Below are 25,601 nucleotides of genomic sequence, written 5' to 3' on the forward strand. Positions count from 1 at the left end.
TAGAAGGAAAGAGAAGAGGAAGAGCAGCAGCAAAGTGGATGGGCTTAGTTACAGTTGTGATAGATGTACTGTTGGAAGAACTGAAGGTCTACTGGAAACATATATGACACTCCTAGAAAAAAAATCTGCAACTAAGAGTTGACACTATCATGTCTGTCTGTCTGTCTGTCTATCATCTATCTATCTATCTATCTATCTATCTATCTATCTATCTATCTATCTATCTAATCTCGGAATATTGTGAGACTCTGCCTTCGATCATTTTTGCACGTTCAGTAAGATCTGAGAGAGATGGCATGCTCTGAATCCTGTCACTTAGGCAATGTCATGAGATGTACTTTCTATATCATTACTCTATCCTTTTGAACAGCATTGTCCCTGAGATCTGGCTGGCCCCAACCTGGCCTGCATTTTAGAAGACATTAAAAACCTGTTTTTCCTCCCCGTTTCCACTACCCCCAGACATCAAATCTGGGTGTGGTAGGATCCACTGGATGTGTTTGTCTTGGCACTTTGTGTGCATATGTTTCAGTTTTGGTTTATTTTATGTTTTTCTATTATGCGGTTGGTATGAAATTCATTACTGTTAGTTGGCGATGGAGGCCACCTTGAGCCATATACTGACTGGGTGGCTATAAAAATGTATATAAATGATCCACAAATTGAAACTGTGCTGTCAGCAGTAAATTATACTTTTTCAGTCTAACAAAGTTTAAATGCTTTGGTCGTAAAATAGTCTGGCTACCTTGCAACTAGTTACTTTGGAACTTTTCAACATTCAGCTTTGTCACTGAAAGAAAATGCTATACTAGTAGCAGGCATGGCTTTACAAATTTTCCCTAATTTACCTGACATTTTGAGTCATACCTGCATTATTTTCATCCAATCCAGACCACTGACTCTGCTCTTGTTTGACTAGAACCAGCCAAACTAAATATACTACTGTCAGTTCTATTGTACTCCTTCTGAACTCACTGTTGGATCCAAAATAATATTGGTCAAATTATCAGAAGGACTGCATTTTGCCCCTGTTTTAAAAGTCATAACTATTGGTCTACATTAAAAACCACACAGAACTTCTTTGTCCAAAACCTATTACTTGAGACCATGCTTCCCAAGTATTTTAAGCTGTTTTCACCCACATTCTCCACCCAGGGCCCAAACTATCAGTGCTATTGGGTATCAACTGATTTTATTACAATAATATGTCACATTGGGTCAAACATCTGCTCTGAGTCTGAAAACAATCTCTGTAGGCAGTGGTTTACCATTCTCAGCACTGCTCCATTCAGATATAACAATAAACCTAGAGTTTTTAGCCACGGAATGTTGGCTGAACCACGTTGGCCAGATTGGTGGCTAATGTTTAAATTAAAAATCTCATTTAACAGAAATATGGCATAATACCACAGGTGAATCCAGCCAATAGTCCAGGTAAAGATAGAAAATTAGGATGAGTGATTTCAGTAGCTTTCATGAGTAGTTAAAATGATTTCAACACATTCTGAATCATTGCGATTCAGTTTAAACAGATTAGCTTTGGAAACCATTTAATTAAACATGTGAAGCTTCCTAGACTGACGGGCTTATTATACTGAGGTGGTGGTGGGGGAATGAGTGCAGGGTAGATAGGAGTGACTACGAACAAGCTACAGACTTCTGTAGATAAGCTGGCATTCTCTATAGGCGCATGATACCACTTGAAACCTCTGTAACCACTTGGGATAATACAAAGTGTAGAATCACTTTATTTCAGAGGAACATCAATGAAGACTGAAGAGTTCCATCTACAAGGCACAAGTGCAATGTGAAAGAAAACAGTGTAAACCAATTCCAATCTACTTTACTGAAATCTTTCTGAGGGACTGACATTCCCTGAGAACATACTACAACAGTTACAGTAGCTGGACTCCTGAAGCACATATAGACATAGAAGTTAGAACTGCTTTTAAAAATGGCCCAGAAAGTTTAATTGGTTTAAATGTTAGCTGGGACTGGAAGATTACAGTCCCAGTCCTTGACTTATGATCATAATTAAGCCCAAAATTTCTGTTGCTAGGCAAGACGGTTGTTAAGTGAGTATTGCCCCATTTTACAACCTTTTGTTGTGGCCCGTCAGCGGCCTGTGCAGATTGTAGCTGATTCTGACAATGAGGAGGCTGGTGTGGTGCTGTGCCAGCAGCCTGTGCAGCTGGCACTCAAGTCAGATAATGAGGAGGCTGGAGAAGATGTGGTGCCAGAGGCAGGGATTCAGCCAGGGCCTTCAGAACCTCCAGAAGCTCCTCAAAGTGAAGAGAATGAAGAGGAGGAGCCTCTTCTCGATGCACGGGCACGCAGAGCTGCCAAAAGGCAGGAGTGGCTCCTCAGGAGGAGGTCTCCTCGAGAGTAAGGCTTGGGGCTAATTGGCCACTCCCTTAGCCTATTTAAGGAGGAACGCCGACTGAAGCAATTTGTAGGGAAAAACTTTAGTTCACTCTCCTTCACGTCTGGATTCTCTGTAAATTGCTTCTGGGCTTTCTGCCAACCATAGTAAGATTGTGATTACTTTATCTTTGGTTTTTTGTAGGCAGTTAAGAAAGTTTATTAACAGCCTTTGTTTGAAAAAGACTGAGTTATTTTAGTAAATTGAGTTTGGTACAGACTTTGTGTGTGCTGCGTTCTTTGGGGTCCGTAGCTGGGGCACAACACCTTTCTTGCCAGAGTTCTTAAGTGAATCACTGCAGCTGTTAAGTTAGTACCATGGTTGTTAAGTGAATCTGGCTTCTCCATTGACTGTGCTTGTGAGAAGGTAGAAAAAGATGATCACGTGACCCTGGGATACTGCAACTGTCGTAAATACGAACCAGTTGCCCAGCATCTGAATTTTGATCAAGTGACTATGGGGATGCTGCAATGGTTGTAAGTGTGAAAAACAGTTGTAAGTTGTTTTTTCAGTGCCGTTGTAATTTTGAACGGTCCCTAAGTGAATGGCAGTAAATCGAGGATTACCTGAGTATAAACATATGCCATTGCTTCAATATAATCAGTGATTCCCAGTCCTTTATTGTATCAAAGTCAAAATAAGAGGCTTTGGTCTTTAGGCCTTTCTTTGCTTGTTGTTCCTCGCTAGTCTTGAAAATCTGTGAGCATCCTTGGATGCTCTCTCCAGATGAAGTGCTGGCATGTAACCAAGTGTAGACTATCATTTTAAAGATGTTCCCTCAACTCTAATTTTAAAATCAGATAAGCACCTTTTTATTTCCACCACTCTAGTTTGTTTTAACAATTAAAATTCTTCTGTAATCTCTCAGATCTGTTCAGCCTACTTTTTAATTTTCTGTTGTTTAGATGCTATGCCACTTCATATTTCTTTATTTTACTATTCCTATTGTATTTTAAAATATATTTTATTTCAGTGTTATAATTGATCAACTGTTTTTTATTTATTAATGGAGAGCTGATTAATGTTATGAAGAAAATAATATAGCAAATCATAAATGGTAATAAAATGAGTACATTATTTTATAGCATAAAGTATTGTGCTACTCAGGTGTGCTGAGGTTTAGACTGAATTGTCACTTGGATTGGGTTATTTTCGCTTCTACATTCAACCATATATATTTAGATTTCAATACAATCTTTACTCAAAAGAACTTGGCACCGAGAAAACTAATCTTGAGATAAATGTGTAAGTTGACTTTGTGCATATTTTTTTTTCTCTATCAATTGCTACCCCTGCAGTCAGAGAGGACAGGAATATGGAAATCAAAACTGAATATGGAAATTAAAGAATCTCTCTCTTTTGATATCTTTGCTACAGTCTCTACGAAGTTGAACACGGAATGTAAGATATCCTATAATTTTTAGTTTGGCTATTGTACATGCTAGGCATTGTCCTTGTATTTTAATGTAGCGTTACTCCCATAGATTTATTTCTATATTGGGGAAAACAAAACAAAACAAATCATTGTTTATAGCACTGATTCATTTGAGAAGATGTTATTGTCAGTTCACTCTTCCATATTTTATCAATTATTTTCCAAGTGCAATTTACAGTATTTAAACTAGGCCTTCCTATCCGTGTGCTCTTCTTTATGCAGCTGTTTAAATATTAAGTCCTTAGGATAAGGACTTTTTCAAAATGCCCATACATCAAGCATGTGAAAGAAAATTTTCTGTGAGAGCCCCAAACAATGAAATACAGTCTCTGGAATTTGCATTTGATCTGACAATCTTTTCATTCAGGCATTTTCAACCTTTTGAAGGTATTGAGGGAGAGACATAAATTGCATAAATCTACTTGTTTAGAGAAGAAGACAAGAACAAAACCATCAACAAATAATTTCTTCATATAGAAAGCTATATATTTATGGTCAATGGCTTATCAAAGACAACAATTTTTCTGCTCATGCTAGTTCTGGACAATTAAAGTTGCTTACTGACATGAAAAGGAGAAATCAGATCATATACCTTTATGACATTGTTAGATCAGCATATGAAAAAGGATCAATGAAGGGAAATCAAGCTTACTTTTCCACTGGTTGTCCTGCAGGTATGTGCTCCACTTCAAATCCTGCTTGTCTCAGCACATCAATAACAGTGTTGTTGCCCAGGAAATGACCTAATCGATGAACAATAATAACAGAAAACCATTTGAAAAGCCAATGAAGCACATCTTCAATTATGCTCTAACTCTGATCAGTCATTCTTTTCTAAAATAAAGATTTCGTTTAATGTTAGATTTATAGACAAAGCTATCCAAAAGGATTTGAGTAGATCATAAAGCAAAAATACCAATCAAGCAACTAATCAGCATCATGATTTTCCTATTTATTTTCCTATTTCCTACTTCATTGCTTGGGGATTGGGAACACTATATTGAAAAGTTCTTGATGTTGAGCATTCCTTCGGCGACTTGCAAAAATTGGGAAAGAAAGCTTCTAGATAGCTTCATGTAGAAACTTTTTGAAACATATGGACAATGCATTTTGGCATATACTGTACTGTGATGAATCATCAGTTGTCTCAGTGTAGCTAGGTACAATTTCATAATTTTTATATGGCAAGGGACATACGGAGCTGAAGAAGCTCTTGGCTTAGAAGCTAAACGTCTTCAAAGAAAAACCAGAAAGTCCAGTTGCCTCTTGAAAAAGCGCTTTTGGGACAACCATGACCTGGATGATTGAGAATCTCCATAGACAGGGGAAATAGTTAAATGTAAGTCATCTGGTTTACATTCATTGCATCAGCTTCAGTGTTTCATGTCATTAGTGTGAGGTAGGAGGCCTTTTTTTATCCTCTTCCCAAACGGTTCAAGATGGAATAATTTCATGATCATTTCTATGTATCTCAATCCAGTCACCATCTAGATCAGTGTTGGCGAACCTTTTTGGCACTGAGTGCCAAAACTGGAGCGCGCTTGCGCACATAGGGGCAAAACCAAAAACCAGAAGAGCAGCTCCCTGGGGTACATGTGCATGCCAGAAAGCTGACTTTTCAGTTTCCGGCGTGCATGGCAATGCATGCATGCGTGAAGACCAGCTGGCTATTGTGCACACCTGGAAGAGCAACGGGGGACACATGCACACCAGGGAGCTGCTCCAATGCGCATGAAGACCAGCTTGCTGGCATGCATATGCGCACCGGAACCCAGAAGAGCAACGGGCGATGGCTGGCATGCCTGGAGAGATGGCTCTGTGTGCCACTTCCGGCAGTGTGTCATAGGCTTCTCCATCACGGGTCTAGATTATTCTTTTCTATCTGTACAATAAAAGATCTTAAACAGTACATTCACATATACTGTACTTGTATATGTGTATACAAGTACACAAAATTGTATACACAAAATACAATATATACTTGTACACAAAATTACATAAAACCATTTTTTAAGCTCCCCACACAATCTTTCTTCAAAACAACTTCTATGGCTGGACTTAATGTTTGGGTCTAATTATGGAGGCTAATTTATAAGGCTGAGTTTAAAGTCTCCTTCCAAGGAAATGTATTTCTTTCTTTTTATTATTATTATTAAGGCATTTATCGAGTCATAAGAAACAGTTCCATAAAAATATTAGGGATTATTTGGTCTTTGCCTTTTCTTGCAGTATGAAAGAATGAACCTCAGAGACTTAATAAGCAATCTATTATTTGCATTTTGCTTTTAAAATTGTTGCTGAATGAAGAAAATTATTTACTCTAACTCAGATTTTTTTACTTCTGAAATAGGTCATATTTCTGTTTTATATCTCTGTTACATCAATGGCCAAAAGTGGAAAAAGGGTGAAAAAAGAGGATGGTTTAACATAACAACTCAATTTCAAAAGATGACTTTAAAATTGCATCTGCAGTAAAAGCACAGAACCCATATATGATGAAAGCCAAATTATAGAAGAGTCCAATTTTCTATCAGACCGAGATCCAAGTTCTCCAGGACAGTGGCATAAAGATCTATTAATAATCTCAGCAATCACAAATGGGAACTGATATTGATAGTTTTTATTAAAGAAGCATTTTGAAAATTGACTTCAGCAGTATATTTATATGCTGGAAAGTGTCAATATATACTCTTGCTCTTGTCAGATGTAGTTTCAAACAGTATTTCATCTGCTTCAATTTACAACATTCTCTCTGTGATATATTTCAGATATTTTTGGGAAGGTTACAGTTGTCAGCTACAGGTATACCTCCCAAAGTAACTGGATAGTTAATATACAAATCTAAAGTCTCTGTAACACTATGTTCTGTGAAGCACAATGCTGTAATTAGATAGGTTTCTATGCTAAATGTAGTGTAGAGACCCATTTTAAAATGTAATAAGCCCATTTTACTGAATGTGAAGGTATTCTTGCTTGCTTTGCTAAGGGAAACCCTTGCACATTTGGCCCAGGTCCCGCATTACTATAGCTGCTAAGAATAACAACTAAAAAGATTAGATCAATTGTCCTACATTTTGCTTACCAGTTACCAACAAGACATCTAAGGCAGTGGTGAAATCCAACTTTTTTTACTACTGGTTCTGTGGGCGTGGCTTGGTCAGTATGGTGTGCCTTGGTGGGTGTGGCTTGGTGGGCGTGGCAAGGGAAGGATACTGCAAAATCTCCATTCCCACCCCACTCCAGGGAAAGAATATTGCAAAATCTCCATTCCCACCCCACTCCAGGGAAAGAATATTGCAAAATCTCCATTCCCACCTCATTCTGTGGCCAGCCAGAGGTGGTATTTGCCAGTTCTCCAAACTACTCAAAATTTCCATTACCGGTTCTCCGAACTGCTCAAAATTTCTGCTACCAGTACTCTACACCCTGTCATAACCTGCTGGATTTCACCCTGATCTAAGGGTCGCCAAGAAGAAGACATGAGTTTAATAACACCTGTTCATCACTGTGTATCTGACATTCATTGTGACCTCATTCATTCTACCAATCATAAGCATGGTTTCCAGCAGCATATCATTTGTTAATTTATAATCCAATTTGAGTTATTTTCAGGAAGTGGATTCAGTTACTACTTCCCAAATTGGATACAATGAAGCAATGGGCATTAATAAAAAAACCACTACAATCAAGTCAAAAATCATTAGAATCAAGTCAAAAGTTATTAACATTCCACAATGGATCAGGTTCAATACAACAATACAAATGTTCTTTACTTTGGTACAACAGTTGGGAAAAAAATAGGACTATTCTGGAAAATAATTCAATAAACCAAAGTTTCTCATTCACAAGGGTGCCATTCAGGTGATACATTCATCTTACCACATGGCAGTCCTTCCCTTCTAACAACCCTACTGTCCATTGTGCATGGTGAACACTCCAAATGAATGCATTTATCTGAGCTCATATAAATATGTGAGTGGTAGAAGCAAGAAGGGTGCTTTAAAAAATGTTTTATATTTTATCTGACTCTGGAGATTCTCTCCAAATGTCTTTGCTTGCTTGCTACGCATTCACAGACCCAGAAAATTAAAGAGTAAAGTTATTCAAAAGAGGAACAGATAATTCATTTACAAAAGGCCTCCACCAATAATGTATTTGACACTCTATAAAAAGGGGGGAGGAAACCTTCTCAATCTTGCCAAGCTATTATCTGCACACAACTGAAAGTCAAACTGTTCCCATACACAATTCTAGCAAAGCCATTTTCTGCAAAATTAAAGGACCCATACGGCCAATTGTTTTCCTCAAAACAAATCAGATGTTTTCAACCTTTTAGCTTCTTTAGTTTGCAGAGTATATTCTTGGTCCCTGTTGGCCTCAATTAACAGATTCCAACAATTAGCAAAGCTACATGTTTACTGCACAGGCAGCTTAAGCAACTGGAGTAAAATAGAAAGAAACAAGTTCTGTAGAAAATAGTTACTGGCACTTTTTGGTTCCTTCTTCAAGTTTTGCATTTTTAAAAAGGTCACATATAATTGGCCGAGATATCCATCTAACTGAAAGATATCAGAATGTTACTGTGCATGCTCTAGGCTGCTTGTCAGGACATTTTGATATGTTTATCTTTAATTAAGAAGCATGAATAACTCAAGCCCAGCATAAAAAAAAAAGAAAAAAAAGAGGAGCTGCTTCTAGAAGAGGTCTTGTGCAATTCCTTTGCTTATACAATTCTCCACTGCTGAGAAAAAGAAATCTTAAAATTGGAAAAGTTAACATTTTTGTAGTATCTGTGACTGATGAACCAAAGGACTCATAATATTTCTTTTTCTTATGATATAATTTAGCCATGGTATGGTGTAATTAAATGACTGTTGAATGGAACCGGATCTTGAGAAAGTTATATTTGCATTAACCCATAGTCTGGAACTAATGGGGACTAAATTCCAAGACATCTGAAAAGTAACAAATTGTCAGTGTTTATTGTAAGCTATTGTGCTCGTTCATTTGCGTTCTCACTTTGTGTAAATATTATGCAAATAGTCATGACTACAAACTTGCATTCATACTTGCATTACCCATTACAAAGGCCTTTCATTGAAGACAGCAAAGATGGCAAGATATATTGGCTACCCTTATTACTATTCTACCAATTTCTGCAAATGCAACATTTCTATCAGACAGAGAAAAGACAGATTTATCCACTGGCTTGCTTTGCATAGTATATGATTTGTGGGGAGTGATGTGGGGTTCTTAGGTCCATGTCATTTCTGCTGGGAAATTCACAATAATGTGAGTAACTCAACACTCCATGCAACCATATCATTTCAGATCGGTATCAGTAAGTAAGACTGCAAAGTGCGTGCGCGAAGAGAACCGGTGGTAACACCGATTGGAACCAGGGGTGAAATCTAAACTTTTTTGCTACTGGTTCTGTGGGCGTGGCTTGGTGTGGCGTGGCTTGGTGGTCATGTGACTGGGTGGGTGTGGCCAGTTTGACATCATTCATATCACTCTGCTGTGCATGGGGCGCTTGGAGAGCGAGCGAGCAAGACAGCTTTCCAACCTGTGTGTGTGTGTGTGTGTGTGTGTGTGAGGGAGCGAGCTATCTGAAGCCGAGGCACCCAAACATCTGGCAGCGGCGGGGGTAGCTTCTGAGCAGCCAGCTCCACCTGACCTAATCCCTGAGTCTTGCCGTTCTCCTCGCCCCCACCCCCACCCCACTCAAGCAGCGGCTTCCCTGCTTAATCCCAACAACCTATGCATCCATGGTGCCTGCACCAGCATCCCAAGAGAAGCAGAGAAGATCATCGCTTGCAAGCACACAAGCAGAGGTAGCAAGCGTATGCCGTGCTGTGGGAAAAATGAGAGGTCCTGTTGTCCTGCAGAGCCTGCTGCTGCTTGAGTGGGGTGGGGGTGGGGGACGAGGAGAATGGCGAGACTCAGGGAGTAGGTCAGGTGGAGCTGGCTGACTCAGGGCTGCTCAGAAGCCACCCGCGCCGCTGCCAGAAGTTTGGGTGCCTCGGCTTCAGATCGCTCCCTCCCTCCCTCACACACACACACAAAAACAGAGTTTGGAGAGCTCTCTTGCGCTCTCTCTCTCCAAGCGCTCCATGCACAGCCCATTTGAGGAAAAGGCATGCACGGCTGGGCGCGTTTGGCTGCAGAAGGAGGCACAGCACAATGGGGTTGTTTTGTTCACCGAGGTGGTACTTCGGGAGGGCAGGCGGACGTTTGAAGCTGACAACTATAATGAATATGTCCACCTGCCCTCCCGAAGCACCACCGCAGCGAACAAAACAAACCCATTGCTATGGATGTATAGCTTGTCGGGGCTGAGCAGGGAAGCCGCTGCTTGACTGGGGGGGGGCAGTAAGCTGCTAGATCCTTCCCCGTAGCCCTGCCATGCTTGCCTGACTTCCAGGTGGACTTCTGCTTGCCTGCCTTTGCAAGCTGGCCACTGGGATGCCAGGAAGGCAGCATGGAAGGCAGGCAAGCATGGCAGGACTGCAGGCTGTGGACTGGTTCAGGACCAGTCCACAGCCATTGCTCACGGTTCAGCGAACTAGCCTCAATCTCCACTATCTACCCGTCCGAGCCGGTCCAAACTGGGAGCATTTCACCCCTGGTTGGAACCCACCACTGCATAGGCTACATGGGCCTGTACCGTAAGTGGTTAAATTATTGCCCATAACATGTACAAACTGCTGTGCAAATCTCAATTTCAAGTGTTGTTTTTCAAGCTCTTGGAGAAAACTAATGTATACCTGAATAGTATTGTAACAAATTCTACTATCAAATTTCTTTGAATGCAACTATCAAGGTAGGGTAAGGGCATATAACATTTCAGCAGAGTTAAACTATTACATTCCTATCATTGTTATTGTCATTTCTCTTCTGCAGAATACTCAGATGCTGATGGTTTAGGATTAGTTCAAGCTTTATCCAAAAGTATCATCATCCTTCTTACCACAATAAAAGGATTTGAAAGAATAATAAAAGATGTAGGTTGAATTTCCTCTCAAGAAAAGTGATGTGTGATTATAGGTTTAGCTGTCTCTTGAAGTGCTCAAACTATGTCACCACTATGTTTAACCTGCATACCTGTAAATAAAATAAAATACTACAAAACAATGTCAGCTTTTAATGATCTCTTTTCAATTCAGTTAAGAACTAGAACCCTGGAACTTTTCATCACTCAGACAAAAGAGGAAGCAATATGACAATATACTTTATTTCTAAATAACCTGCTTTAAATATTTTTAGAAGAAAGGTAAATAAGAATAATAAAAAACCCAGTTAAAGCAACAAATGTTTAAGTGTATGGGCTGGTAAACTGTTTCTAGTCATATGAAATTTTAGGGCAACATAAGAACTGAGCAGAGCACAATGAAACACATCTTCTACTTAGTAGTGCAGTTTGATCAAATAATGGAAATAGCAATAGCCAGTTATTGATAATATTTTGAGTCAGGAATGTCACAGATAGCTACATATTGTATTAAGTATATAAAACTTTATATTCCTATAAAAAAATAAATATGTGGAGTTAAACATGTTTCATGTTTTAGAGAATGATGTTTCGGATATCAATAGATTAAAATTCCATTTAGTTGGTGGGGTAAAAGTAATGTTATTTCAATGTATACCAGTCCACGATTCATTTATGTACTAAGACAGGGGTGGGCAAATGTGGCCCTTTTACAACCTGTGGACTTCAGCTCCCAGAATTCCTGTGACAGCTATCTCAGGAATTCTGGGACTTGAAGTCCACAGGTTGTAAAAGGGCCACATTTGCCTACCCCTGTACTAAGAGGTATGTTAATACTAAATAAAAAAAAAAATATTTGGATAGAAAAATAGACCACCCAGGATTTCATTAGCTAAATAGAAATCATCTTTGGAAGACGGTGGTTTTAATTTTCAAAATTTTCAAAAATATAATTAGGCTTATATTTTATACACTATATCCACGCAGAATGAACATTCAATAGAATATCAGCTCTTCTAGATTTTATTGAAAAGTGTTTATCTCTATCATGCTTGGAAACACCAGGACCCAACAGTTTTCATAAACTGAATTTTGATCTGCGCTCATGACTTCTTAATTTTATGGTAAACTTCTACTTTCAAAACATGGAGCAAAATGTTCTATTGGAAACTGTAGGCGGAATATTTAAATTTAATTGCCTTGTAATAATTATTTAAAATATTTTTCTTGACTTCAAAGTGTCGGTATAATCAGTTCAAGTATGTTTTAATTTGTCAATATGCACTGGATGCTTTGTCCATTACCGGTTCTCCAGAACTGTCAGAACCTGCTGGATTTCACCCCTGGTATGTGGGGGTTAGAGAAACTAACAATAGGATCAGGTAGAGCGTTCCAGACATTTACTACTCTATTGCTGAAGACATATATTCTGCAATCAAGATTAGAGCGGATTACATTTAGTTTGTATCTATTGATAGCCCTTGTGTTATTGTGGTTGAAGTTAAAGTAGTCATTAACAGGTAGGACATTATGGAAGATAATCTTGTGTACTAAGCTTAGGTCAGAACATAGATGGCATAGTTCAAGGTTATCCAGGCCTAAAATTTCAAGCCTGGTGGTATAAGGAATTTTATTATGAGCAGAGGAGTTGAGTACTCTTCTTGTAAAATACCTCTGGACCCTCTCTAATGTATTAATGTCCGAAATACAGTGTGGGGTCCAGGCAGATGAGCAGTATTCAAGGATAGGTTTGGCAAAGGTTTTGTATGCCCTAGTTAGAAGTATAGCGTTAACAGAGAGAAAACTTCGTAAAATAAGGTTGACAACTTGTAATACCATTTTAGCAATGTTGTTACAGTGAGCTCTGGGGTTTAGCTTTTTTGAAATGAGTACTCCCAGGTCCTTGACAGAGTGTGGGTCATCTTTTAGATTGTTTCCGCCCAGCTTGTATTTGATGTTCTGATTTTTATTGCCAGTGTGCAGGACTGAGCATTTCTTAGCAGAGATTTGGAGTTGCCAATTGTTTGACCATTCAGATACATAATCTAGGTCGTTTTGTAGGGTAGTAGAATTGTCTGTGGTGTTAAATAGCTTTACATCATCAGCAAAGAGGACGCAGCTGCTTGTAATATGATCACAAAGGTCGTTTATATAGAGCAGAAGGAGTGTTTTTCCTAGAACGCTGCCTTGGGGAACACCACTGTTAACTGGTGCAGTGTTTGATATAGCGTTTCCAATTTTAACTACTTATTGCCTGTTTGATAGGAATGTAGCTATCCACTTGTGTAAAGATCCAGAAATGCTGTAAGAACGTAGTTTTAACAGAAGTTTGCTGTGCACTACTAATCAAAGGCTTTGCAGAAGTCTATGTAGATTGCATCTATTGCTTTACCCTGGTTGAGTTGAGAGGTCCAAATATTTTTGCAGTGTATGAGTTGCAGTTTACATGACAAATTTTTCCTGAAACCAAATTGCTTATTAGAGAGTAGGTTATTTGTCACTAAGTGGAGGGTGATGGATTGGTTTATGATGGATTCCATGACTTTACAGGTGATGCAGCAAGGGAAGATTGGTTTATAATTCTCAACAAGGCTGTGGGGGGGTGTCATCTTTTTTGAAGATAGGTATGACTGTTGCTAATGACCATATGTCAGGCAAGGAGCTCATTCTAAAAGATACTTTTGATTAGAGGTTCAGCTATGGCAGAGGAGAGCTTTTTTAAAAAGTAGGCACATATTCCATCAGGACCAATAGATAGAGATGGCTTTAGATTGTGTAGTGCCCTTTTGACAGTATCTTCAGTAAAATCAATGTGGATTAGATCATTGCAATTGGTTGTGGTACGACTAGGAAATGAGGGGGAGATGCCATGGCTGTTGACAAAGACTGAACTGAAAAAGAAGTGTTGAAGAGATTAGCCTTAATGGCAATCATTGTTACAATCTTCACCATTTTGCCCTTTTAGAGGTGGGATGGTTTTTGAGTCTTTAAGTTTGGCATTTATGAAATTATAGAAGGCACAATTGGATTTCATGTGTAACAGTTCTTCCTCCTGTTTGCAGTGGTAATTGGTACATTCTGTTTTGTTAAGATTTTTGTCATTTGTTCTCTGATTCACATTTTATGTAGAATTGTCAGACAAATTCATGATCTAAGCCCAGGCGATTTTGAATTCCGTTGACTCTTATCTACTACCAATTTGCTTTGAGCATTCGAAGTACAGATTCTTGTAGAGAGCTTTAGTGTACAATAAACTTTGAACTGCCTGGATTCCTGATTTCCTGCGCTTGATGGATACTCTTTACATGAGGCTACAGCATTTTGCCATTGTTAGTTAATTGTTAGTTCAAATTAGTAACCCTAAAATTCTCAATAATATCAGACTGTGTGTGTGTTTGGTTGTGTGTGTGTTTGGGTGTATGTGGTGGACACACATGCCTTTAAGTCATTGTTGACTCTTAGCAACTTCCTGGGCAAGTTTTCATAGCAAGATTTTGAAAGCCATTGCTTCCTTCTAGAGCTGAGCAAGAGCAGTTGGCTTCTTGCCTAAGGCAGGACTAGAACTCATGGTCTCTTGTTTTCTAGCCCAGGGCTTTTAATCACTACACCAAGCTGGTGCTCTTTAGCAGAAAGTAGCATCATAGACTTTTTTTGCTGACTCACTTTTAATTTGCCTACATTTGATAGGAACACTTATTAAAGTATCTTTTTGACACAAATAGTAGGAGTATCATGTGTTATTACTTGCTTTTTCAACATGTCAGATCATTTCTTTTTCTTGTTTCTGTACAATTGCATCAGGCTAAAATATGCGATATTGTTTATTTCTATTATGTAGCGTTGACAGACGGGGTCCTTCCCCTGGTAGTTCACTAGTGAAATCCAAGCAACCAATTGTTTATCACTGCTATAAGCAGTAACTCAACTCATAAATAATTTCAGGAGTAGTTATTTCCAACTTAAATTGCAAGTAATTTAATCCTTGAGAGGAATGGTAGGATTTTTGCAAGCTCTGATCACAAAGAAAGCTCAGACTTTGAAATGGGAAACCCATTTTTAGAACCAGCCCCGCTTTCTATTAATGTCAGAAATCCCAACATCAGTAAGTGAGATAAAGAGAGAGAAAAAAATAAGGTAGTGAAAAAAAGGAAGATTTTCAGACTCTTACTATATCCTGGCTTGAAGAATATTTACAACTGCCCTTGATTCATCATCTTGTTTCCCCTGAAGAGAGACAACTATCCCTCCACCCTCAATTCTTTTGGTCTTTTTTGTAAGGACAGGATTTTTCATGGTTTCTAATATTTTGCTCCAAAGAGACGAATAGGTTTGTTTTGCCCATATATTTAATTTTTTAAAAAAATAGTGACTACTGTCATTTACCACAAATGATTATTGCTTGCTCCATCTGACCAGTAGCTTCCACAGCCAACAGCTGGTGTCAAACCCAGGCAAGATAATTGTCATGGTATTGCAATCCAAACCCATTCCTTTTATCAATCTTGCACACATGTGCAAGGGTGAGGTTTCAATTGTGATGTTTTAATCACAATTTTGACTGTTTTGACCCATTTTGAGGATGCCACTGCACCTCTGACTGTCATGTCACAGGTCTCAGATTCTGATTCTGATTCTGACTTTGAAGAAGAATCTCCAACACAAGAATTACCTGACCAAACTCAGGCACCACCTGAATAACTGGAGCAGTGAGATCAGTGGTGGGTTGCCCCTGGTTCGGACTGGTTCGCAAGAACCGGTAGTAAAACCAGCAGGAGGCTCCGCCCACTGACCTGGATGTCATCATAGGTGATCTGTGCATGCGCAGAAGCTTCTGCGAGTGCGGGCGGACGCGATGCAAACCGGTATTAAAGGTAAGTAGAACCCACCACTGAGTGAGATGTTGATTCAAGGCATCCCGGACTCCCACACACAGATAGCAGAGTGAAGAGCAGAGCAAAGACATTCTATGAGGCACCCTTCTAAACGAAAGGGTAAATCCCTTGATTTAAGACAACTTGGTGCAGCCTGATTTGACAGCCCTGAATTTCCAGGCACATTGCAGGAATTAATTCAATTGTGCCTTAGGATAGATGGACATTCATCATAGAGAAAGGATAGAGTATGTTTTAAACCTGCAGCATCTCTGCAGGACACTTGACTATCAGCCACAATTTCCACAATGTTATAAATATACAGATAATCATGGCCTTCATTGTGGTTGAGGTGAATGCTTTCTTCAGAGACAGTCACTCTATGCAATTTGACTATGGCTCCCTAAAGTTTCTGAACATGTTATGAGATCTCAAGATACATACTCTATTTAAAAAAAGGGAAAAGAAGAAATTGGGTTGAATCAAATATCAATAAACGAATGCAATCAATTTCAGTATGGAAGACAAGGGAAGTACAAAGCATTTAATTTAGTGTGTTCCAGGTTCACCATCTATTCAAGGAACTGTTTCCTTGAATAGATGGACTTAGACTTGAAAGAATAGGTTCAGATAGACAAAGAATAAATAATTTGTTGCTAATAAAAAAATAAGTTTTGTCACAAGGAGTTTCATACATATAACATTTCCTTACTGTCCCTCATCTAGTTCTGTGATCAGAAAATAATATCTTTTTAAAAAAATAATATTAGAGACAACCTCAGTACACCATGTATTATATTATATATGATAAAAAATCTATATTTTAATCTGAAGACTGAAGTATGAACAAGAATGAAGCATGTGAACATTTATTGAAAGTAATTCTAAAAAACGATCATGAAAAGTGTCCCTAATTGACCCCAAAGAGCCTTTACAGAAGACTCTAACATGGGCTTTGCATTTGAATGCCCATTGTAAAAATCAGATAAAATTCAATTACTCTCATAAGAGTAGGCTTATACAAACAGTCATACTAATAAGAAGAGGGTGTTTCTGGACATTCAAAAGATGGCAGATGGATTAGGAAATCTGAGTTGGATAGAATTGTATTTCCATTTGAGAAATGATAAGGTCATTTCTTGATCTCCAAAGTTTGCCTTAGTTCTTGCTTGTTTCTTATGTGCTCAAAATAGCTTCCCCCCCACAAATAATATGCTGATTGCTGTGCACTTTCTTAAATGTATGTTAATTTATATTAACTTTTGTTGCTGAGAATAATGGACAAGAAGCACACACTTTTCTGTTACCGTCCATACTATGGAAAAGATTTTTTAAAAGAAAGAAAACAGAGAGAAAAAAATATCACAGGATTTTGATGAAAAAAAAAATATCTTTAACAGATTGTTATTCCATTATTAATTGCAAAGTGATATTAGTACTGGAAGACAAAACAAAAATATGTAATAACCTATCATGCAAACAGCTGTGCTATCAAGCCATCTTGTTTATTAATTTTAGTTGCTTAAAAGCTACCCTTAGTTATGCAGACTCTCCAAACAATGCCATAGTAGGCACAAAACTTAATGCGACATCCCAAGGAGACAAATCTGTTTCCTTGATGCACTATAGAAAAATTCTTAAAAAAAAAATAATTCATGGAGTCTTTCAAAATAACTGGCTGCTGTTTCTGGATGTGATTCATATCATCTGATGGAGAAAATAATCATCCTTTGCCTTATGGATTATTTTGGCACATTCATAAAAAGAATTCAATTATTCAACTCTTGGTACAAAGTCCATTTGTTACAGCTTGGTTGACCGCCCTTATCTCTTTCCATATAAAAAATGTTTTGGCATCTATTTAGTACACTGCATCCAGCCTCCATGCTGCTTTCCTATAGCCAAGTTTTTAAAGAAAAGCTTTTACACAGGAACCAGTTTTAAAAATATCCTAATAGTTTACTATACTAATATACTTTGGGGAAGAATCCTTGAGATTGGTGCAAGGAATACCCCAAAGAATTTTAAAAGTTGGCACATTCCAAAAACTCCCTGCCTACTCAGATTCCGCTAACCAACTTATTCAGACTGAAGAAGCTGCTTGGATGGGCAGTGAAACCATTCAAACAACAACACCAAAAAAGTCTAATTGCCATGACTCAACTTGCAAATTATCCCGATAGTTGTAATATTAATGTGAATGAGGAATCCATAAATGTAAAAAAATCTGTGAAAAATGAAAAATAACAGGTTGTCTTGAGGAGGAGGAGGGGGGAGAGGGAGAGGGAGAAGGAGAAGGAGAAGGAGAAGAGGAGGAGGAAGAAGAAATGATGAACTCCTGATTAACCATTTTTTCCCTCTTACTTACAATCAACTTGTTGTACACACATTGTTGTACACAGGACATACGGACGTAATATTCAGATGAGATGTACAAAGTGGTTGCTATTTTTAATCTGATTTTGAACTTTATGCAATAAAAATGTTTTCCCAAGGGAAATGATTGTTTTAAGATGAATTCTCAAATATTAAATGTCATGGAGAGTGGAGGTTCAAGAATAATTAATAAAAAATAATAAACAATTAAGTATGCACCTCAAGTAAACTGCATTCTAAAAGTTTATTCCTATGCACATAAATGCTTCTGATCAGAAAGTTATTTGATGACCATTGTATTTTTTTTTAAACTACATACCACAACTAGGATAGGTAGCATTGCTTTCCAGTCATTCCGCTTCTTCCAGAGTTGGTGGTTTCAGTTGGGGTTAGTGGGAGGTTAACTTTAGGTTCTCCAGTGCAGTTATCTTTTAAAAGTATACATGAAACAGTTGGGAGAGGTCGACAATCAGATTAGGGTGAAGTGAATTTGACATCTGTTTTCCTTTAAATAAGACTTTCCAAAATTTCTCAACTATCCATTCTTCACAAACTTTTCTGTAGATTCTCTTCTATTATTATGCAAAGCTGTCCTCACCTTATATGTCCTCACCTTAAATTTATATCCTTTTTCATCTTCTATGAGTATGGGTCTCTTTTCATTCATCAATTGTAAATTATTAATTCTACAAAGAAGCCCTTATATACCGTATTCTTTATACATGCAGCATCTTGTTCATCTTTACAAAAGACAGTATGTTATTTCCATGTACTCATTGGCGGTTAGCAAGACAGATGTTTAGGAAGAATTAGTACAAACATGACTTTTCTAGTGATATCAGCGGTACCACTCTCTCTAGTAACAAGCCATGCCTTTTCTTAAATCTGCAATACATGCATTTATATGTTTATATGTTTATATGTTAAGAATGACAACATTAAAAAGAGAGCCCAGTTCTCTTTCACTAACAGTGGTATCAAGCTGTTTTTCTGGAGGATGTGCTTACTGAATAGTCATATGCAGTGGTGAAATTTTTCTATGGGTTCTGTGGGCATGGCTTGGTCGGCATGGTGTGGCTTGGTGGGCGTGGCAGGGGAAGGATACTGCAAAATCTCCATTCCCACCCCACTCCAGGGGAAGGATACTGCAAAATCCCCATTCCCTCCCCACTCCTGGGGGCTGGGGGAAGGATATTGCAAAATCTCAATTTCCACCCCACTCTGGAGTCAGCCAGAGGTGGTATTTGCCGATTCTCTGAGCTACTCAAAATTTCTGCTACCGATTCTCCAGAACATGTTAGCACCTGCTGGATTTCACCCCTGATCACATATGATTGGAATAGCATATAATATGGGAGTGGGAGAGAGGGGGGAGAAAATAAAATTTGACTAATTAGAAAATGGAACTTAAAGTTATTATTTCCCCAAATAAAAAGCGAAATACTGGCATGACCATTTTCATAATGTACCAAATTAGCATTTTAAGAAGCGGTCGGTTCTTGTAAGGGATTAATATTAGCAAGCTACAAATCAAGAGACTAAATCTTCTGACTTCCGGGTTTTGCTGGCTCCGGTGAAGACGGTGCCTTTTTAAGGTCCGCCAGCCCCGCCGTTTGTAGAGCCGCTTCGATCGTGAGAAGCGGCTTGAAAACTCCAGAATCTGTAGGATTTGAAGGAGAGAGTTGGCAAGGCGCAGGTTGAGCCCCTGTGAGCCCCCAGGAATTTGCTACTGGGGAGGAAACAGGCGTGGCTCCCTTTCAACTTGCAAAGACTCCGGGCGGCGTGGGACGACTCTGTTTATTGCAGAGCAAGCCGGCAGCAGCAAACACAGCCGATTGAATTTAACCTTACTAATTAACGGAGAAAAAAAAAAACCTGAACCCTGAAACCAAGGAATTGCAAGTATTTCCCTTTCTTTGTGACTTTTTGATCTGACTAAAAACTGAAGTGAGTGGGAGTGGCTTGAAAAGATGGCGCCGCTCCAGCGTTAACAAGTTAACAAGCTGAAAGGGAAAGTGACTCTTTGAAGCTATTCTAACAAGTTACATTGTAGCGCTGTTTGTTGCGAGTACAGGAGAAGAGGGGTGAGAAAAAAAAAAATCCCTTTCTAAAACAAGCTGACTTCACACAAGTTTACAAGTCTAAATTTACTTACTTCTAACCTGATTAAAACTGGGGGATTTTCTAAGAGGACTTTGTGGTGCTGGAAGAAGAAAAAGGATTTCTTTTTTTAGAAAATCTAACCCACGAGGTAAAATGGCCTCTAAAAAACAGGAAAGCAAGGCAGCAGGGGGGGGATCTCCCACACATAAGCCTGAAGAGCAGTTTGATTTTGAAAGTTTAAAAAAATTTATCACGCAGGCTTTGGATGATAAATTTCAAAAATCCCAACAGGAAATTAAGCAGGAAATTACTGAAATGAAAAATTTGGTGAAAGAGAATTATGACAAGGTGACTGATAAATTATCAAATGCAGTTTCTGGCCTGTCAGAAGTTATCATTAAAGTGGACTCTAAATTGGAAGAATTTAAATCAGAAGTGAATGTTAAAATAAAAGATACTGATTTTAAAATTTCTGATGTGGATAATAAAGTGCAGAGAGTTGAAGATGAAATCACGATGATGAAATTCCGGTCCATGGAATTTGCTATAAGAATTAGAGGTATCAAGGAGAGTGACCGGCAAGATCTGAGACAGGTTTGTGCTGATGCCTTGGCTGTGTTGTTAAAAATTGATCCTGATGAGATTTTATGCAAAATAGATAAAATTTACAGAGTGAACTCGTGGGTGGCCAGACAAAGACAATTACCAAGAGACGTGGTGATTTATTTCACAGACAGAAGAATGAGAAATGATATTCTGCAAAAATCTTTTCTTTCCTCTGTGCAAGTTGAGGGAACTCAAGTTGGAATTTATAAAGAGTTACCGCCAAAGATGCTGAAAGATAGAAAAGATTTTGGTTTTCTAGTAAAGGAATTAAACAAATTACAGATTCCATTTCGGTGGGATGCCCCAACGGGTATAATTTTGAAGTACCAGGGGGAAAAACACCGACTGAATACTGTTGAAAAAGCGGAATATTTTTACTACAATGTTTTTAAAGAGAGGTCACCATCCCCACGCTCATCTACTGTACTGGAGATAAAGGAGAGTGAGAAGGAGAAGCAACCCCAGCAAGAATTGGAAGCGCAGCTTAAGCAGATTGAACTAGATCCAACGGAAGCGCAGGGTGCTGAAGGAGGTTTTCTGGATGAGCCCCTGTTAGAATCTTCTCCAATTCTGACTACAAGAGATGTGGCACTGGACCTAAAGCGTATGGCTGAAGCTAAAGACCAGCGAATAACTCGTGCAGTTTCAAAACAACTTAAAGAAAAACAACTGCAAGAAAGAGCTACGGCACAACAATATAAAAAAGGAGCTAAGAGTACTACAGATCAAAGGGAAGCCATGGGGAGAGCAACGTCGGTGGCCTCGGAAGACATCCGGCAATTCTGCTCGTCGCTTCAAAAAGGTATACATGATGGTTAAGTTTTTGTCTTGGAATGTGAATGGACTGAATTCGCCACAGAAAAGAAAGAAAATATTTACATATTTACAACAATTTAATAATGATATAATTTGTTTACAAGAAACTCATATCAGAACGCAAGATCAAAAATATTTGATAAACTTAAAGTTAGGAATACATTTCATAGCATCAAATTTGGAAAAAAAGAATGGCGTGGTTATTTATATAAACAAAAGATTTTCAGCTAAAATTATAGAAGCGGATGAAGGTGGTAGATTTGTAGCAATTGAACTGTGTACTCCATATGGTCAAATTCTTGTGATTGGGCTTTATGCTCCCAACCAACAGCAGGATCACTTTTATAAAACTTTGCATACTAAAATGTTGCAATGGGACTATAGATCAATTTTGATTATGGGAGATTGGAATGGAGTAATTGATTCCAAGCTAGATAAAAGAAGTCTGGCGAAGTCAAAGATTAGACTACCACAAACTTTTTTTGAAATGAAAGAAGATTTGGAACTAAAGGATGTCTGGAGAATACATAACTTAAAAGACTTGGATTATACTTTCTTTTCTGACAGACATAGATCTTTTTCAAGGATTGATTTTATTTTAGTATCAAATGATTTACTTGTCAAAACAAAAAGAACAAAAATTTTTCCAAGAACTTTATCTGATCATAGTCCAGTATGGATAGAAATTGAGACTGCAAAAATTGAGAGAAGATCATGGAGACTAAATGAAAATCTGTTTAGATATGAAAAAAATATAATAGAACTTAAGAAGCAGATGAAAGAATTTTTTGAAATTAATTTGAACAAGGGTACCCCTATTGAAATTGTATGGGATGCGAGTAAAGCATATATGAGAGGGGTACTCATTTACATGAACTCTAAGCACAAATTGAATAGACAAAAGAAAAGAATTGAAATTGAAGCAGAAATAAAGAAAAAAGAACAGTTACTTATTAAAAATCCAACAGATAAAAGAACACATAGTGCTATAAAACTCTTGAAAGACCAATTCCAAATGCTTATGGCGGACCAGGTTGCAACAAATTTACAATATGCAAAGCATAACACATTTTGTAATGCCAATAAACCGGGCAGATGGCTGGCTTACACCCTAAGGAAGAAGCAGAGTATGCGGACCATCGACTGTATTGACATTGGAGGGACAGAAATTTATCAACAAAAATTAATTAAAGAAGTTTTTGTAGATTACTATACTAAACTATATGCTAAAGATGACATACAGAATGGACTTATAGAAAAATATCTAGAAAATAAAAGAGTTACAAAAGTTACTAACTTACAAAAGGAAAGACTGAATCACCCTATAACAGCTGAGGAGATAATTGTAGCAATAAAACAACTGAAAACTGCCAAAGCTCCGGGAACAGATGGTTTGACTGCAGTGTATTATAAAACTTTGCAAGCAGAAATGGTGGAACAACTTAGAGACTTATTTTGTAATATACAACAAGGGGGTAAAATACCCCCATCATGGAAAACAGCTTATATTTCTTTGATACCAAAAGAGCAAGCGGGTCCTAAAAAACCGGAAAATTATAGGCCAATATCTCTTCTGAATAATGACTACAAAATTTATGCAAAAGTATTAGCCAACAGGTTGATGCCAGTGATTCAAGAGGTGATTCATGAAGATCAAGCGGGATTTATAGAGGGTAGATATATGAAGGACAATGTAAGGCAAGTGATAGATTTACTGGAATATCTTGAGAAGAATAAACAGATCCCTGCAGTGCTGGCTTTTTTGGATGCGGAGAAAGCCTTTGATAGAGTGGATTGGAATTTTCTATTAAAGACTTTGAAAAAAATGGACTTTGGGGATCAATTTATATTGGCGGTTTCAGCAATTTATCAAGAGCAAAAGGCACAGATTATTATTAATGGAAGTTTGACAACAGATTTCAAAATTGAAAAAGGAACAAGACAAGGTTGTCCGTTATCCCCATTGCTTTTTATTTTAACATTAGAAGTCTTGTTGAATATAATAAGGGATTCGATTAGCTTGAAAGGTATAGTGATAAGGCAAGAAGATTACAGAATAAGGGCATTTGCAGATGATCTGGTTGTTACCCTAACACAACCGGTGGAATCAATAATCCTGATGAAAGACATTATAAGAGATTATGGTGCAGTATCAGGATTCAGACTGAACCAGAAAAAAACTAAGATGATAGTCAAAAATATGACACAAGAACGAAAATATGAACTTGAAAGGAGGGCAGGTTTTGAGATTGTGTCAAAGGTTAAATATTTAGGAGTTCAGGTTGCAGAATCTAATATGAAACTGATTCAAAATAATTATGAGGTTTTGTGGCGAGAGGTGCAAAAAGACATGGAGACATGGAAAAAACTGCAGCTTTCTTTACTTGGAAGAATAGCAGCAGTAAAGATGAATATTTTGCCAAGATTTCTATTTCTGTTTCAAATGATTCCGGTGCTTAAAAGTGATAAACAACTGAAAGAGTGGCAAAGAGGACTGAATAAGTTTGTCTGGAATGAGAAAAAACCGAGAGTGAAATTGAAAATTATGCAAGATGTTCCAGAAAGGGGAGGTCTTAAACTTCCAAACCTACAGTTATATTATGAAGCAGCAGCTTTGACTCAAGCAAGTGACTGGTTTGGAAGGAAAAAGACTGGAATATTGAATATAGAAAGTTTTGATCTTGAATTTGGATGGCATGCTTATTTATTTTATGATAACAAAGTGGATAAAGTATTTAAAAGCCATATACTTAGAGACTCTTTGATGAGAGTTTGGAAGAAGCACCGACTCAAATGGGATTACAAAATACCGTTATGGCTGGATCTTGGTCATACTATGTGGAATACAAATATAATGTCACTCGGGGGGTTTTTATATAAAGAGATTCTTTTTACAGATGCGGGCAGATGGCAGTTGAAGACATTACAGACACTGTTGGATGAAGGAATTAATTTAACTTGGTTACAATATAATCAACTACAATTGAGATGGAAAGAGGACCAAAAAACTGGTATTATGTTGCATGAGGAAGAATTGGTCAGACATATAAAAGAGAAAGGTCCAATGCATATTAAAAGGCTTTATAATGTTTTGTTAGAAAGGGATTCAGAAACTGAATTAGTTAAAGATTGTATGATTAAGTGAACACAAAATTTTGAAGAACCAGTGATGTTAGAAACATGGGAAAAGATATGGGTTCAGAATGTTAAATTTACACAATCGCAGAATTTGAGGGAAAATTTTTATAAGATGTTTTACAGATGGCATTTAGATCCCAAGAAATTATCCTGTATGTATCCTAATGTTCAGCCAAAATGTTGGAGATGTGATTGTTTAGATGCTACATATTATCATGTTTGGTGGAATTGTAAGAAAGTTAAGGCTTTTTGGATTAAAATATGGTGGGTTATGCAGAATGTTTTGAAGAGAAAAATTCCATTTTCCCCACAATTGTTCTTATTGGGTATAGTAAAGGGTTTTACACTGGATGAAATTAAGTTGATATTGTACATGATCACAGCAGCGAGGTTATTGATAGGTAAATATTGGAAAAATGAGTCTTTACCCACTATTGAAGAATGGACTTTGAAGATGGCCAGTTTTGCGGAGATGGCGAAGATTTCAGCATTTTTAAAAGATCGCCCACAAGAGACTTATGAATGGGAATGGAAAAAGTGGATAGATTATGTGCAGAACAAATATCAAGTTAGGAAATACCAAATAGCTTTTCATTGAAAGTATTATATAAAAATAGAAATGTATGAATACTGTGAGGGGGGGGGAATTTTTTTTTTTTTTTCTAAGGGGGTTTGAGGGGTTCAAGTTTTGTAAAAAGGGGACTTTGATGGGATTATACTTCATGGAAGTCAGGGGGGGAGGGTTAGGGGGGGTTTGAGGGGGGTTAGGGTGGGGAGCGGGGGGTGGGATGGGGGGGGGAATGCGGTGAAAATGTAATTGTAAAACTTTTGCAATAAAAAAAA

At 37.9% G+C, this 25,601-nt stretch overlaps 2 protein-coding genes across 2 annotated transcripts in view; both read right to left on the reverse strand.

The window, feature by feature from the left end:
- The window catches only part of TRABD2B (TraB domain containing 2B), a 248,560-nt gene that overhangs the window by 16,724 nt on the left and 206,235 nt on the right, over window positions 1-25,601 (reverse strand). Inside the window, exon 5 of the mRNA XM_060689906.2 lies at window positions 4,510-4,600. Within this exon, the coding sequence (XP_060545889.2) occupies window positions 4,510-4,600 (91 nt within the window). The remainder of the gene's footprint in view (window positions 1-4,509; window positions 4,601-25,601) is intronic.
- Window positions 12,169-15,141, reverse strand: LOC148114612 (uncharacterized). The gene is made up of 2 exons (XM_087888808.1): window positions 15,017-15,141; window positions 12,169-12,967 (listed from the first exon to the last, which is right to left on the reverse strand). Exons 1-2 carry the CDS (start codon window positions 15,139-15,141, stop codon window positions 12,169-12,171), a joined length of 924 nt encoding a protein of 307 aa, XP_087744934.1.

Source organism: Pantherophis guttatus, chromosome 3 (assembly GCF_059756535.1).
Source record: "Pantherophis guttatus breed Tessera chromosome 3, ASM5975653v1, whole genome shotgun sequence".
In the NCBI taxonomy this organism is placed as follows: Eukaryota; Metazoa; Chordata; class Lepidosauria; order Squamata; family Colubridae; genus Pantherophis; species Pantherophis guttatus.

Excerpts from the sequence above, each read along its gene's own strand:
- LOC148114612 (XM_087888808.1), bottom strand. The coding sequence starts at position 15,141 with ATGAAAAATCCTGTCCTTACAAAAAAGACCAAAAGAATTGAGGGTGGA. Across the intron at positions 12,968-15,016 it reads ATTCTTCAAGCCAGGATATA|CTGCGTCCTCTTTGCTGATG; the intron begins GTAAGAGTCTGA and ends TATTACAAGCAG.